The 17,315-nt window shown below is 46.6% G+C and overlaps 1 protein-coding gene across 5 annotated transcripts in view; it reads right to left on the reverse strand.

Annotated features, from left to right (window-relative positions):
- Positions 1 to 17,315, reverse strand: part of NCOR1 (nuclear receptor corepressor 1) — a 120,292-nt gene that overhangs the window by 93,879 nt on the left and 9,098 nt on the right. For all 5 annotated transcript variants that reach the window (XM_077311821.1, XM_077311822.1, XM_077311823.1 and 2 more), the window contains exons 2-7: positions 13,964 to 14,078; positions 11,890 to 12,069; positions 11,336 to 11,466; positions 9,924 to 10,119; positions 8,744 to 8,926; positions 4,279 to 4,392 (exon numbers count right to left, since the gene is read on the reverse strand). In XM_077311821.1, coding sequence (XP_077167936.1) covers positions 4,279 to 4,392; positions 8,744 to 8,926; positions 9,924 to 10,119; positions 11,336 to 11,466; positions 11,890 to 11,997 — 732 coding nt within the window. In that variant the 5' untranslated portion in view covers positions 11,998 to 12,069; positions 13,964 to 14,078. The remainder of the gene's footprint in view (positions 1 to 4,278; positions 4,393 to 8,743; positions 8,927 to 9,923; positions 10,120 to 11,335; positions 11,467 to 11,889; positions 12,070 to 13,963; positions 14,079 to 17,315) is intronic.

Consider the following 17,315-nt stretch of genomic DNA (forward strand, 5'->3'; position numbering starts at 1 on the left):
AATGCCATCCCTGTGTCCTACAGCAGCAAGTTCTTTGTGCAAAAAAGTCAGTCTGTCCTGAACCTAATTGCTCCATTTCCACAATATGTAGAGAAATATATTAATTGTTTAAAGGTCAGTTAAAAATGTAAAATAATTTATTACCTCCTGTGTATAGGGGTAGTTTCACAAAAAAGGGGGGTATTACATTAAGGGAAGGAATACATACCATTAAATAAAGAGGATGAATTGTAAAGAAGTTTTCAATGATACTATAATTTGGTTAAAGGTTCTGTGATTCTATATAATTGCAGTTCTTCTGGAATTGATCTTGACATCACTACACACAAAGCTTTTCTTCTTTTCTCAACCTCTTTGATTACTTAGTGTGGTATGGGAGGAAATTCATCTTCCCTTTTTGTTCATGTTTTACATGAGGACTGAGGCTACTGCATGGTTGATTGCACTAAGACTCTCCACACCACCATGTTGCAATAGATATGCAGCTACACAGATTTTAAAGCATTGATCTTAGGAATATTGCATTTACTCCTCCATTTCTCCCTACATTTCAAGCCAAGTGGGGGGGAGGAGGGAGAAGAATTCTTCTATTTCCCCACAAATGATTCTATTACCCCAGGTTTTAACATCTCTATAGAGAGCATTAAAATAGAAGGGGAAATGAAGGCTTTAAAAAAAATCTGCTTCTTAAAAAAAATACTGTGAGTTTTATATATTGAGGTGGTTATTTGGGTTCAACTAGTCACCGTGATTTGTTTGGTTTCCAAACTGCTCTAGAGTCTGAACTTTAGGCCTTCTTCCTCTGGCCAAAATTCTCCTCCGAAAACAGCTGAACTTTCAACTCAAAAGTTATCCAAACTGTCCTCACTGCCTTCTCTGACCAAGCTGCAAGGCAACTGCTCTCTTGCACAATTATCAAAGTGCAAACGCACACATGGGTCACAACCAGATCTGCGTGCATTTCATGGTGTCATGACCACGTGGCATAAGCACGGATTTTAACACTGGGGACATAACACAGCTTCTGGAAAAATTCAATCTTTGTTTGATTTTATAGAGGGATTTCTGAGGAAGCGTGCTTGCCTACAAAAACTTACACCTTGAATAAAATGTTGTTGGTCTTGAAGGTGCCGCTGGACTCAGAACTTTGTTCTGCTCCTTCAGACCAACACAGCCGCCCACTCAGTTTGGTGTAGTGTACAGTCAACTGGGTGCAGTGGTGAAGAGTGGCAGGTTCTAATCTGGTGAGAGCTGGGTGTGATTCCCCACTCCTCCTCCACATGCTGCCAGCTGGGTGATCTTGGGCCGGTCCCAGCCCTGCTAGAGCTGTTCTCGCAGAACAGTTCTGTTATAGAATCATGGGATGGCAGAGTTGGAAGGGACCTCCGGGATCATCTAGTCCAAGCCCCTGCAGAATGCAGGAAATTCACAACTACTTGCCCACCCACAGTGACCTCAATTCCATATTCAGATGATGCCCCCCCACCGCCCAAATAAAACAGAATTTCTGGCCAGTCTGGTCTGGAAGAAATTCAGAGCTCTCTCAGCCCCGCCAATCTCACAGGGTATCTGCTGGGGGGAGAGGAAGGGAAAGCAATTGTAAGCTGCTTTGAGACTCCTTTTGGTAGTGAAAAGCAGGGTGTAAAAACCAAGTTCTTCTTCTTAATATCCCTAACAAGGTCCCACCCAGCCTGTCAAACTTCCACTTTGGGGGGTCCTTTCATCAGACACTTCTCACTTGCATACCTCTCCCCCCGCTGCTCTTACCCCGCTGTCTGACACATTCCATTATAATAATCATTTAGGCAACACTAAGTAATTCATAGCGGCATGCATGTACATACCATGTTACAGGATATAAAGGAGTCCCATGTGACTTATCGCACGAGGCCTTGATGAGCAACAAGCCAGCCAAGTTCGTGGGCAAAAACAAACCACCCAAGATACTGAAAATTTAAGCCAACCATCAACCGCTCCCAGGGGCCCATGCCCAGGCCATATCAGCCAATGACATGGAGCATAAATACATGTATAGTGATACCCACTGGGGCAAACCCGCTAACTAAATTCTAAATGCCGATAGGCTCTGAATTGGCAGTTTTTCTCCCTGACTTATTAGAAGTTTTTCTCCCTGACTTACTAGAACTCGGGGCTATCCCAAGAAAATGATCGGCAGTATTTTCAGAACTAAAAGTAATGCATTCAGCAAAGGAGAAACCCCCAGTGTACAGAACTTGTTGCCCACAGATGCAGTGAAAGTTGGCTTTTGGGGAGAGTAGACGAGTTCACGAGGGAAGAGAGGGCAATCGATAGTGATTTGCTAAGCACACTAAATGGATCCTGCATGTTCAGAGGCAGTACACCTCAATGCTGGATGGCTGTCAACATCCAGCCTGTAAGTTGCCAGCAAATTACCCAGCCAGCTACTTGGAAACAGCATGTTGGACACCCTTGGGGTTAAGCATTTTAAAAATTCCTTCCTCTTTGCAATCTTAGACTGAACATGAGGTGGAGCACGATGTTCAAGTCCCGGGGCACCATTAAGGCCGACAAAAGTTTTATTCCGGGTATAAACTTTTGTGTGCACATACATGTCAGAGAAGAATGCTTGAGATGAAGCAGCAGGGAGACAAAATTAGCTGAAACTCGTGCGCGTGCACCTGGAAGCTTACACCCAGAACAAAACTTTATTGGCCTTAAAGGTGCCACTGGACTCGAACTTTAAACTCAAGACAGATCCAAGATGGGTAGCTGTGTTAGTCCGTCCATCGCAATGGAAAAGAGCAGGAATCCAGTAACATCTTAAAGTCTAGCAAAATCTGGGGAAGGGGAGGAGCTTTTAAGAGTCACTGCTCACTTCTTCAAACAGCTGTCTTCCTGAGCACCATGAGGCTTCAGAGAACTGGAGGTTAGCAAGCCTGTCACGGATGACTCTTGCAACTCAACCCCCCCCCCTCCAATAAGAAGGGGAGCTTCTCTTAACACCTCAAAGCAGCAGCTATTAAACCCCACAGAGCCAGAGAGGCCGATCCCCCCCTCTGCCAGTTGGAAAGACTTCACTGCTCACCAGTTCTTACGCTGGAAGTTCAAAACAAATAAATAAAGAAGGTCTCGTAAACAGCCTTATTTGAAAATAGAAGATGCACATGGGCAATAAAGCCGATGCACGGAACAGGGCTGCAAACCAGTGTTGTAAAAGAGCCACAGACAGTTCTTTTTTTAACTTCCCTGGCTTGCCAATACGCAGATGCCAATCCTTTGCAACACAAGAACAGCCCCAAAGAACACAAGCAATGCTCCTCCGAGCTTCCCAGCTGGGTCACCGGGAGGCAATTATTATGTACCCCACGGAAGTTGAAAGCAACAGGCTAACGGGGAAAAGAATTCAGAGTTCTGCACCCTGTCTAAATTCTATGAACCCTGATATGGAAAGCTTATCTTGCGGGAAAGAGACAAAGTGCTGTGTCCCAGATCACGAGGAATCCTACTCGAGTGCTTGCCAGCTGCCAAGATTTCATCAGCTGCTGGCCAAGTGCTCTCAATACCTTCCTTCGAGGCCACAAGGGATGCAAACTTGCCTGCCTCGAAGCAAAAGCCAAGATCTGAAGACGCGGAGATCAGCAGCCAACACAGATTTCTGCAGGATGCAGGGGTGCATCAGCAAAATGAGAAAGGATCAGGGAACACAGGCTGTTCCACCACACATGATGCCGTCACAGTGCGGCACCAAACCGTCAGTAATCTAACAAGCTAGGGCAGACACATCAACCCACCAGTGGTCAGCCAGAGCCCCAAGAGAATGTCTCTGCTCGTCACTTCCATTGGTAACCCAGAAATAAACGAGGGATGTAAATAAGGCACATATGGGGCAACTGGATTTGGCAGCAGGCTTGGGGGGGGGGGGGCTTCAGCACAGACGCACAAACTCTGTAGCTGCAACCCAGAGCCTGGCACCGTCCAGGACACTTTCTGTTGATAGCCGAGTGCGAGTTCACAGCAGGAAGATATCGCAGAGAAAGAAACCACTAACAGCTCCCACTGAGAGAGACAAGGCAAGGTGAACAAGGCATGCCCCCTCAGGTCTCCAGGCAACCTGAGCCCAAGGCCAAGCCATGCTGATGCTCCCCTCTGCTGGGCAGGCAGGTGAAGGAGTCCACAAGCTTGCGGCAAACGTGAAAGCCCCCGAATGATGCTCATTCTCCCACACGCACAAAGGAGGACAAAGGGCCAAGGTATGCACTGCAGTAAAAGAGCAAGCATTTAAAAATCAAGCTTTACCCGGTTCTCGTCATAAATAATCTGGACAATACTGCGATGTTTCTGTTCCACGGGAGGAGGAGACACAGGCCTCTCTGGCTCTGGGGGTTTAGCAGCTTCTTCTTCGAGTTGTTGCTAGGAGACAAAGGAGACGGAGGGCGGGAATCAGCCATCCATACCGTGTTGCTCTCACTGGTAATGAGTCACCAGAGATAAAGCCAGCATCTGGATCAACAGTTTGCTACGACGTGCAATTTGCAAGGTATGAATAAGCGAGATTTAAGAGCGACCAGCTGTGCCATTCACAAACAGGAACGCATTTTCATGCAGCCTAAAAATATGTAGCAATTTTGCATTGAGAACCACTTCCACTCCCTAAGACAGATCCTGTGACTGGTATTAAACATCCTGCGTACAAACTTGCTAGAACTTTCTGCATGGAAGTTTGCTGATGTTGCATAATTAATTAAACTTTGGTTAGTTAGGAAGAAGAGCCAGGACTACTGCAGAGACCTCCCCATTGACTAGTATAAATCAGTGGTCCCCAACCTTTATTAGGCTGGGGACCGGCAGGGCATCGGGCCGCGCCTGCGGGGGCCGCGCCCGCGCGGGCCATGGCCACGCTTCTGGCCGCGCCCGCGCATCGAGCCGCGTCCGGCCGCGCCCGCTAGCCACGGGCGCGGATCAGGCCGCGCCCGGAAGCCACGCCCGCGGATCGGGCCGCGCCCGCGAGCCGCACCCACGGACCAGGCCGCGCCCGCGGGCCGCGCGGGCGCAGCCTGCACGGGCTCAGCCCGGCCCCGATTCCCTCTCCCCGCCCTCCTGCAGTAAGTAGCTTCCCGGGCCGCAAGCTTGCGGCCTGGGAAGTTTTTTACTGCGGGGGGGGGGGGGGGCGGGGAGAGGGAGCTGCGGCCCGGCGCCATGGCCTTCGCGGCCCGGCGCCGGGCCGCGGCCCGCAGGTTGGGGACCACTGGTATAAATGATATTCTGCCCCGTCACTCCTGAGGTTTTCCGACATTTCCCCGTCTAAAGCCTGTAGGGAGGTAGAAAGAGGTGGCAGAGCTCTGATGAGGCAGAAGGGACCGCGCAAGTCAAGACTGCAAGCAGAGGATCCCAGTTTGGAATGCTCCTTTGTGTAAAACGCTCCTGCTTAACTGAATAACATACCCCTGCTTACTGTCAACCTTGAACCATCTTGTTGGCCTATCCACCACCATTGCTTCAGCCAGACTCCCTTATACAGGAAGCTCCTGTCTTCTATTGCATCAACATTTATTTACTTAAAATAGGGGCACTCTATAAATGGCAGTAAGATTTATATTGATGGCATTCCAATATCATATTGGATAGGGAATCAACCTTTTTCAAATCACATTTGCAAAGCCGATCTGAATAAGGCAGGTTACAATATATCCCATGTAAGACTGCATTTAGGCATGTGAGCATAAATGCTCTATAGTAACAAAGGATTGACAAATTTCTAATATAAACTGGGATCACTGGGAATGGAAAGATACCAAAGAACTGGGTAGAGCATATTCTCTGAGCTGGTCTAATCTAGGTCTTTTATGCATTTTTTAATAATTAATAGAGATTCACTTTTCCCAAGTCTTAATAAATCATCCTTTGCTTGGTCAAGGCGATGTCATTTCTTATCTAATTCTGGCATCCAGCAAGAGTAAAGGTGATATTGGTTGAGCTCATAAAGCAGGCCATCCTTGTTGGAAACATAATCTTAAATCTATGTTTGAATGCTTACTGCTGTGCTTTGGCTTTGATAGAGCCCTGGCCTAGTTCTAACCTTAAAGTTACCCCAGCTTTACAAACTTGGGGTCCTTGTAACATGTCGCAAAAAGTAAAAAAGAGGATGCTCTAAATTCTTACTTGCACAGAGGAGCCATACTCAGACCCTGTATAGAAGCTGTGGAATAATTTTCATATTAAATACTTGCAACCACCCCCCCACCCCCCACCCGGAATATACTTGCTTAGTTTAGAAAAGAAAAAGCTTCCAATTGCTGCCACCAAGGGTTTAATTTTATTATAAATTTGAGATTTGAGATAGGGCTGCCAGTTAAGATCATGTCCAGGTATGGACATTTGAAAATTTGTTCTAATTGTTCAATTCTGGTCACAGAGGTTGTTTTCTTGGCTTTAGAGAAGAACATAAACTTTTATTTTGAATAACTGATCTTTAATTTTCAAATTTACTATACTTTGAAAAGTGACAATAGTCTTCAGTCTGATCTGAGTTCAGGACTTAAGAATGGCATCCTCCTCATAAAAGAGTAGGCTTAATGCCTTTCAGGATGAATGCAGAGAATGAAATTCTGCTGAAGAAATAGCGGTTACAAGATCATTCAAGTACAGAATGAAAAGTTAATGGTGCCAAGAGACAACGCTGCTTCACTCCTCTAGCAAGATGACAACACTCCATAAGTTTTCCCATATCTCTGCAGAGTACTTGAACCACACAAGGGGAATAAAGTGTTATTAGTCAAAAGCAGTTTTTTGTCGACTGAAAAAATGTTCCAATTTTCCCCACAGCCTACTCCTAGGTATAGTATCAAAAGCTATTTTAAAATCTATAAATGTGATATACTCTACCTCTAGATTGGGAAGTATACTCTTCGGCTAGGTGGGCTAAAATTGAGCAATGAATTTGAGGAGCACAGCCCTTAAAAGGTAAAGGTATCCCCTGTGCAAGCACCGAGTCATGTCTGACCCTTGGGGTGACGCCCTCTAGCGTTTTCATGGCAGACTCAATACGGGGTGGTTTGCCAGTGCCTTCCCCAGTCATTACCGTTTACCCCCCAGCAAGCTGGGTACTCATTTTACCGACCTCGGAAGGATGGAAGGCTGAATCAACCTTGAGCCGGCTGCTGGGATTGAACTCCCAGCCTCATGGGCAAAGTTTTCAGACGGCTGCCTTACCACACTGCGCCACAAGAGGCTCATCAGCACAGCCCTTACTGAAGCCAATTTACTGAAGCCAATTTCATCCCACCCTAAAATATCCATTCCTCTAATTTGAGGTATAAGTATGAAATATATAGCTTTGCAACTGATGAGAGAAGGCTAATGGGGCCATCATTTGCTGGATTGAAAATTGGGATGAAGACACAGGTTTCCCAGATTTGGAGGATCTTCCCAGAAAGGTGGGAGCTAGAATCATATAGCTCATCATACTGGATTACCCTTGAATAAGTTATTAGGCACCAAGTCCTGACGTAGAGTCTGCCCTGAGCACGAATGCTTAATCATGAAAGTAACTTCATCCCTGGTGATAGTGGGCCAAAAGGGAAATCAGTAGAGGTTGATTCACATGATGTGCTATTTTTGGAAGAAAAAAATTCTTAAAGAATAGCACCCATTCAGGTGCAGGAATACATCGCCTGCTGTTCACATTTGAAAAGGGCAATAATCAGAAAAGGCTCAGGTCTTCATTATTAATTGCAGAAATGAGAAGGTCCCATGCCGTGTACCAAACTTTCTCAACAGGGATTTAGTGAAACCCTGAGGTTTGGGGACAGCCCTGTAAGGGTTTTCGTTGGTTGGGTTGGAGTTAATTTTTTAAATTTTAGAAAATTTTAGAAAAGTTATTGGTAATTTCACCATATATGGTTATGTCAAACACCCCCCCCCCATGGCCAATGATGCGCCTGGAGGGAATGGAAAGGGGAGGGGCCCTGATCATAAAAGTCCTTGATGGCCCAAGCTTATCGCACGTGGTAGCAACTGGAGTCCAGAGAGGTAAGTACTCTCATTTTAACTGTGTTGGGCAGGGATGGCAAGGGGTGACAGAATGGCGGATGACTGCCCCAGCCCTGCTCCCAGTCCAGCAGAATAGGCTGCTGGCCATTTTAGGTGTTGGGGGGCAGGGGGTGATGGAGCATGATGTCATATCTGGTTTGAGTATCTGGGTGTCACTTCTGGTGGCATGGCAGGTAGGTATGGACTGCTGACATAACTTCCAAGGTTTCTTGAACCCTGAATAATATTTCAGAGGTTTTTCAACTATAAAAAAGGTTGAGAAAGACAGCCCTATACAATTCTCCTCTTTTTTAGAATGTTTCTATATTGACTTTCAGATTCAACAATTCCCTGAGGACTCCTGCTGTATTGTTCTTTTTAAATTCACAATATTTGTGATGGATCGCTTTCTTTAGGAATTTGCACTCACCGTCAAACAACTACTGGATCTTTTAACTCCTTGGATGCCTAAGTATGGCTTAATATACATAGGTTCTAAAATATTGAACAGAGTATAAGGGGGCAATAAAATCATTGTTTAAATTACCTGTGGAGTAAATTATCTTTCCTGAAAAGCTTGCAAATCAAACAGTTTAATTACTGCCCGATAGTAGAAGACCAAAAATCTGCTTATCAGTTAGGTGAAGCAAATGCTTGTGTCACAGGTGACTGCAGAAGTGTGAAGACCTAACCGTAAGGCATGCCCTATCGTTCCTAATCCACGACAACTTACTTGCTTCTTCTTCAGCTTGAGGATCTGCTGTTCCACTTTGGCAATCTCCCGGTCCACCCGATCCATGCTCTGGATCAACTCTTCCTTTGACAGCTTAGAGGGAGAAGCATTCTGGTCTTCTCCGCACGGCTGACTTGACATTGGTGACGGCGGCCCTTCATGCTTGCCTCCAAAAGATGGCTCCTGGTATTACAGGGGGCAGGGGAAGAGAGAAACCGCAAACTAAACACACCAAGCTACTTGTTCCGAAAGGTAGTCAAGCTACACGGAGCAACCAGATGCTTGTAATTCTCTGTCATGCTTAACTAGCAAACTGCCTTCAGGTTCTTTTTGCCCTAGTCAAAGCATAGTCAATAGAGCTGCCAAATTTCTCCCCTTACAAATGGGGAACTGAGACCAAGGGAGTAGACTTGCTTAATGCCACAATGATGAATCCATCAATTGGTGAACAGTAACAACAGAATACAGATCTGCCCACCTCTTTACCTATAGTCAAGAATAGACTGCAGAAGATCCAGAAGCCCCAATTTTATCCCCAGAATCATCATATCTGATCCTAGATCCCACATCTTTAGCATGGGGCCACAGATGCAAAGGGCTCTACACCCTCAGAAACAGCCAAAGCGTTTCTGCCGTGTACCACATTTCCAACAGCTTGAAGGGCAATAAGACAGGGAACACAGACTTAATGAGAGAGCTTTGCCCAAGCCTCTGTTGCTGTTCCCTCCAGGATCAAAGGGCGGTTGGCTACATCACACTGGGCAGCGAAGCAATGGATACAGCCAACATTGATGGCCTTTCAGTCATCACTCCATCCAAAAGGTCACCTCTGTTAAAAGTAAGGCACTGACTGGGACTTTGACTGAACCTGAACTTAGGAACCTATCAACCACTCTCAGAGTTCCTGGACAGTTTAATCTAAGGGTAACTCACACATGAAAAATATATCCTTCATCACTGCTCTATGTCCCCTGTTTGTATAGACACCCCAATTCACTCTAATGGTGTGGAGGCTTCAAGGGCACCCATTCCACCACAGGGGGATGCACTGAAGTTTGACTCCCTGGCACCCCCTCCCTGCCCCCAGTAAACCACCATGGGGTAAAGTCAAACTTCAAACTGCAAGCCGTCTTCACTTTGTTTAAAAACAAACAAACATTCAGCAGGGAGCTGGCTTTACCTTCTTTATGTCTGCTGATCGTAACCCCTCTTGCAATGGGTGCACCAAGGGCAGGACTGTGGAAGCACTGACCCGCTGGAAGGGGGCATCGGAAACTTGGTCCAGACGTGGCCTCTTTGACTCCAGTGAGTCATGATCAGCTTGTGATGGGCCAGGGTGAAACTGTGGCTCATAGCCCGACCTCCTTTCCTGAGGCCTAAGGAATGAAACATAAGAACAGGTGACCGCTTGCAACAGATTCAAGGTTCTGGAAAGGTCAACTGGCCACCGCGGTGTGCATCACAGGCCTTTCTTTGCACTTCCCACCTTCAGAAGCAAGGCAAGGCATCACAAAGGACAGGGTCCATTTCCAGGTTACCACACTCCTTCCTAACCAGTCATTTATGATGACCAGCTTAGACTGGCATCAGCAGATCATCTCTCCAAGCAACCAAAGTACACAATAGTCCTGAATGTACACCTATGAAACTAATGGAGATGAACCTAGACTGAGAAAAACTTTAGATTTTGTCCAGTCTGTCAAACTACCATGCAGTTAGCTGGCTTTAACTTCTTCTGTCTTTTAACCAGATGCCACAATATTGATGTTGTTAACACCACCACCTTTTGTTTCATTTCCCCTCTACTCCCATTTCCTCCAGGAAGCTCAGGCTGGCATATAAAACACTCCCACCATCCTGTAATCCGCACAACAAGCCTACGGGGTAGATCAAGGAAAAAGAGATGGATTAGTTTAAAGCCAACATGCTTGTTTCACGCTGAGTGGGAATACATGAGACTACCCAGCATGGATTACGGTTAAACGTTAAATAGTTTAAATAGTTAATTATTAAATGTTCAGAGAGGTTGATGAAATTACTGAGTCTGATCTGCAGAATGTGTTGCATCTGTCATATTGGTGTCATGTCCTTTGTGAACTGCCCTGAGCCCCAAGGGAGGGCGGTACAAAAATGTAATCAATAAATAAAATATTAGCCAGGATGCCACATTGGATCACATAAGCCCAAACTCAGGCTGAATGCCTTCAGAAGAACTAAGTCAGAGGGAAAGGCAACCCTGCCCCGCCCCCTGTGAACTGTGGAAAATATGCACGATTTATTTGGCTGCCTCTATGGGAAGGACTTGTAGAAACTGAATCCCAGTCCGATGCCTTCTGAAATCCTACCAAACCATGCCTCTGAGAATTCCCGAGGCACTGAACGTACCCATGTAAAGGCATCTTCACAATCACAGCTATAAGGACTTGGCTCTCATTAAAAAAATAATAATAATAATAATAAAGAAGTTAAGATCTTCACAGAAGTTGAATGCTGATTTATACCCAAAAACCACTAAGAAGTGCACACAGTCCTGAACAAAAATCCCCTGAATTGATACATAACGGGAGGGGGAGAATCCAACTAAGCACTCACCTATCTGAACCAGGGTGGAATTCAGACAGCAAGGAAGGCCTCCGCCGGAGTTGCTGCTGCTGCTGCTGCAGAAGCTGGGTTGCCTGACTGACTTCCAAGTGAGAAGTGCGAAAATCAGGTACAGCAAACTCCTAGAAATAGGACAGGCATCAGGGTGGAACGTTTAGGATGTAAAGACGGAGGGGGGACAGAAAAATATTTTTTTTTGCTGGAAGCATCTTTCCAATAGGATCCCGCTGTACTACCTTTACCCAAGCTCTCCTGGGAACAACTCCTTCCTCTGGACGTGTGCTAAAGCAGTGGTTCTCAACCTTCCTAATGCCGCAACACTTTCTTACAGTTCCTCACATATTGACAATCGTGCCCTCCAAGGAAGTTACAGAACTGCATCCTATTTATGGGAACCATTTAAAATCAGACCTGCTTTTGTGCACAACAGCCCCACTCTGTTACAAAGAGACAAAACCCGGAGCCCGGCTTTCCTATAGAGAAGAACGCGATCAAAGCAGATCCACCAAGGTTTCCCGGGTCTGCACACAGTGCCTGCCACTTGCCTGTTGGTGTCGGCTGCCAGGAAACGTGTACTGGACCGAGTGCGTTGGGTAACGGTTCTGTTCCGTGCTGAATGCTCCTTGGTTAGGAGGGTAGCCTGAGCTTGACATTATTGGAGGAGGAGTCTTTGCTGAGCTGCGAGCGATCAAGACTGGTGAGCAATCATGTTTCCAGGAACCCGCCTAGAGGAAGGACAAAGAGATGACAGATAAGAAGCCATCAAAGACGGAACTGCAGCCCTAAACACATTCCAGCCACAGTTCATTTAAGTGTAACTGGGATTACCCGTTTGTGGACAGAACTGATTTTCAAAGGCACGGAAATCATCATGTCAGCTTGCAACAGAATGGTTTTCCCGAGCCCAAGCTTTATTTCTTGGGTGCAATATGGGTTTCACTGCCTGGCTCTCATAATCTCGATATATTGTCTGTAAGTATACTGTGTTTTCAAGTGTGTCCTCCAGTTCTATTGGCTGCTTGTCTTCCACTGTTCCTATTGAATCTCAGAAAGACATGCGAGCTAGAAAGGAAGTGAATAAATTAATACATACACACAGGTCAGCCACCACAATGCAGGCCACAAATTGGCAAAGGTGGAAAGCAATGCATTGCGTAGAGGAGACCCAAGGCTACTGAGCGTTCAGCATTAGAGTTGCATTAGACTCATGCGATGGTGCAGCTTTGTTTCCTACAGAACCAAACAGTGTTGCAAAAGGCCAGCAGGACTGTCAGCCTCACTTTGCACCAGCAGCCTGCCAGCCAACTGTGCTCCTGGGAAATCAGGGCTCCTTCGGGAGAATATCAGAAAAAGACGAGCGTTGCCAAACAATACGCTGGCCCCTCACAATGAGAACAATAGGTGGCTTTTAAAAGAGCAGGGGGCAAAGCTTGGAAAGAGGGTGCCAAGCTCTTGCAGTTTTATTGATCGGTGTGTTCTCTGTGTTTTGCCTTTGTTGTTGTTGTTTTTTTTAAGTGGGTCACTGCACTAAGTAAATTCAGAGTTGCGGGTCACCTTACCCAAAAGGCTGGGAACCGCTGCTTTTAAAATATGCTCTTGCTTCTCACAGGGAATAAGGAAACCCAAGGGGCGTTCAGATGTCTTGGTCTTAAAGGTGACACTGGACTCAAACTTTGTTGCTTCAGACTAACACGGCAACCCACCTGAATCTACTGTTGAGTTAGCTGATCTGTATTTCCAACTTTCAGGGTTTAAAAAAAAAATAAGACAAATGCTGAAAATTCACAGCAATGATTACGTTGTTTTGCAATCGCAATTGGCAGTCCTTGTAAGGAGCCCTTTGGTGGTAGGATGAACAGCAGCTATGGGAAGCTGAGGCAAGAGAAATGGTACCAATGCAGCTTGAGGATGTTCCTGGATCCAAAGCCTTCAGCAACGGAAGCCAGGAATGTCTTTTACCAGCCTTGACTGGTTAGCCAGCTGCAACCTTTCTTCCTGGGCAGAAAAGATCCAGCCACTGTTGTGAATGCCTTATTTAACATCTAGATTTGTTTACAGCAATGTGCTGTCCAGGAGACTGCCCTTGAAAAGTTTTCAGCGACTAACTGGCACAGAATGCTGCTGCCAAGGTGTTCACTGGAGTGGGACTGAATCACTAGTCCTGGCTTGACTACAATGGCTCCCATTTCTGGGTCCAATGCAAGGTGCCGGTGTTGATCTTTAAAGCCTCATATGGTTTGGGACTAACAAATATTGAACATCTAGTCCCATGAGAGCCTCCTCAAACACCCAGACATTTTCTGAGGCCCTGTTTCTGGTGCCTCCACCTTCTGGGGATAGATGGGTAGTGACCCAAGGTGGGGTCTTTTCACTTGCTGCACCAAAATATGAACTCTCTCCACCCACGGATATTCATCAATTCTATCTTTGCTTTGATGTGCACCTTCCTGGCCCTGTGATTGCGACCATTTAAAAAAGATTGTGCCAGACCAATTTTGAAAAGATCACAGCACAGCAGAGGAAATCCCAGAGGGTGGGCAATCAGGGGACACCACCCTGTGGATTTCAAGGACGGCACAACTTCCATGGAGAAGCAGCAACAGACACAACCCAACTGACCTTTCTCAGCCTTGAAGAAGACAGTCAATCAGTGCAGGCAGAATCCACTCTCCCCATCACACCTAAGAGAAGATTTGTGGGCACCAATCCATACTACTCAAGGTCAAGGATGACGCTGTGTGAAAGAAGGATGAACATATTTACTTCATTCATATACCACCTTTCTCTGCAACATGGACCCAAAGAGGCTCAAAACATTCGCATGCCTTCCATTTTATCTTCACAGGAAGCTTCATGAAGATAAGGTGAGGCTGAAAGTATATTATTATTATTATTATTATTATTATTATTATTATTATTATTATTATTATTATTATTTATGAGACTTATAACCCGCCCCTTTCCAGAGACTCATGGCAGCTTACATCATAAAACCCCCATAAAATCCCCACATAAAATTATATCCCAAAGACTGGCGGCCTAAGATCCCTCCCTTGAGCATACCTCCCTAGAGGTGGTGGGGGATGTAAATCAAATGAGCCTGAGGAAGGGCCATGATATCCCTAGTGCTAACACTGACCTCAACCAAAGACCTGGCAGAAGAGCTCCATTTTGCAGGCCCTGCGGAACTGTAATAGCTCCGTCAGGGCCCTCAGCTCTCCCAGGAGCTCATTCCACCAGGTTGGGGCCAGGACTGAAAAGGCCCTGGCTGAGGGCAGGCATGCTTCCTTAGGGCCAGGGACCTCCAAGAGATTTGCATCCGTAGACCGAAGTGTTCTGCAGGGGGCATAAGCAGGCAAGCGGTCCTTCAGATAGGCAGGGCTCAAGCCGCGAATGGCCTTGAAGGTTCAAACCCAAACTTTGAACTTGATCTGGGCCAGAACTGGGAACCAGTGCAGCTGCCTCAGCACTGGCTGGATAAGAGTCCTCCAAGGGGTGTTTGTGAGGACCCTAGCAGCTGCATTCTGTACCAGCTGGAGTTTCCAAGGGCAGGCCAGCACAGAGCAAGTTACAGAAGTCCAATCAAGAAGTGACTGTCACTTAGCCAAGCAGTCTGGAGGCGGTTATGACACCAGTAGTGCTGCCTGGTGCAGATGGAAAAACACTGTACAGGCTACTCCCATGACCTGGGCCTCCATAGACAGAGAGGCACCCAGAATCATGCCGAACTTCCTCGTCAAGATATCAAGCTGTACCCCAGCCAAGGTGGGCAACTGCACTTCCTGTCCTGCCACCTTTCTGCCCAGCCTCAGGGCCTATGTCTTAGATGGGATGAGTTTCAGGAAATTCTGCTTTAACCATTCAGCAACAGCTGCCAAACATCTGTAAGGGTGATGGACCCAGGGCTGCCTAGCAAGGCTTCCATGGAAGAGTGGAGATTCCAAACCTGGATCCTAGTCCAGCACTCTAAACACAACCTACCTCTCTAAGGCTGCATTCTGAAATGAGCAATAACTGGAGCGTTAACAACACACAAACACCCCATTAATCTCTGGGAGCCAAAAGGCAAGCAAAGGGCTCTTTAGCTGCCTCTTCCCCAAAGCAGAATGAGACAGAACCACTGTCAAACCTCACCCAGCAAGCTGCTTGGAAAACAGGGCTCTAGATCACCTACCTGAGCAGTAGGGCAGTCCAGACTGGAAGGTCAGGCTCCGGTCACCAGATAGGCGGCTGCAAAAATTTGCATATTCAGCCCTACCTACCTGAGCGAGCAAAGGCGTGATTTAGCCATCCTGGATGACTGTCCCCACTGAAGAACTGCTGTCAAACCTCACCCAGGATCTTCCAGTCTGACACTTTTACTGCACCGCACTGCCACTTTATTTTCCTACCTTCTTTACATTGTTATATTGATACTGATACTGTTCTGTGTAAATGTTCCAAAACGTTTTATGTAAACCGCCCAGAACCATAGGGGAGGGTGGTATAAAAATCTAAATAAATAGATAATAAATAAATAAAAATACTCTGCCGGTTGCCACTCCCAAGAGCAAGATGCCTCTTGATTTTCAGAACGAGTGGCAGACCGATGCCAGCAAATTTCTGCCCCTCGCAGCTGAACTATCATTATTCCTATGCTCTAATAATGCTGCTCAGAGTGGGCTAGTAAGACAATGCAGAAGTGCTATAAATAATGTACGGATGTGTGACCTATGAGCCAGGTGAAAAGCAACCAAGGCAGCTGACTAGATGCACCTGAGCCCACAGAGAGGCCTTCAACGTTGAAATGAAGTTGCAAGAATCCGGAATTTAGCCACACTCAGAGACATGCTGTGCGCAGTCTACAGTTCTGTGCAGAATTCACTTCCAGGCAGCCTCAGTTTTCATATTAAGGAAAAGAAGCTCCTAAACCTCACTGCCGAAGAGGGCTGGGGAGCCGTCAGGATTTCGAGCAAGACTTCCAGTGATTGACAGTTGGAGCATCAGCACCCTGCAGAGTGTTTCACCCTTCTTTATGACAGCTGTTAGTAAAACAGCTGTTCTCTCGGTGCAAATCCAAGACTGGCACCACATTATTTTAACATTTGTAGCCATCAAAAGTCTCCCTTCCTTAGCAGCCCCAATCCCAAACCCATCTGGCCTCCTGTAATTCTTGGGATTGTTGTACAAAACTCCAATAAACAATAATGAGGCATTCAAGGGTAAATCCCATCCAGAGACAACAGCTTCTAATGTATTTATTTACATCATTTGCCCCACTTTCTCCCCTAGGGGGACCCAGTTTACATCCTTTCCTCCTCCTCCGTTTTAACCTCACAACAACCCTGTGAGGTAGGCCGGACTGAGAGGGTAAGACTGGCCCAATGCCACCCTAGAATACTTCTGTGGCAGAACAGTGTTAAAACCTGGTACTCTTTAAGTACAAGCACAACCTCTGCCTGCAATCAGGGCTACGCAAAGCCCAGGTACCCGGCTGCTTCCAGCTGCAATTTTGAAAACAGCATCAGCAACATCTCAGCCCTGGTGCCTGTGTGCATGCACAGAGCCGCCTGCACTTTGGATGATATGTACAAAACTCCAGGAAAGATATGAGCCATGATCTATGCCCTAGATACATGGCCATAAAACAGCCTTCTTGCATTCTGGGCAGGAAGCTGGGGTTCTGCATCTCTCCCTCCTGAGGTTTGGCAGTTTCCTCCCCCCTCCCTCCCTCCGGCTGGCCCGCACGGGACTGCGACTGCCTTTCATTCAATACTGCAAGGAATCCGTCACAGAGCAGGGCCAGTTGACCCGATAATCCCGTGTATTTCAAAAATAGCACCGCTTATGCCTTAGAGAGCTGTACTGAAGCGGAAAGAGACACCCCCCCCATGCACACACAACCTCAGCCGCTGTTCATTCACAGCTGCTGGCGGGCATCATACGAAGACCTCCTCTCGAGCCTCGTGAGGAGGACACCTCCATGCTGTCT

This window comes from Paroedura picta, chromosome 15 (genome assembly GCF_049243985.1).
Source record: "Paroedura picta isolate Pp20150507F chromosome 15, Ppicta_v3.0, whole genome shotgun sequence".
Taxonomy (NCBI): domain Eukaryota; kingdom Metazoa; phylum Chordata; class Lepidosauria; order Squamata; family Gekkonidae; genus Paroedura; species Paroedura picta.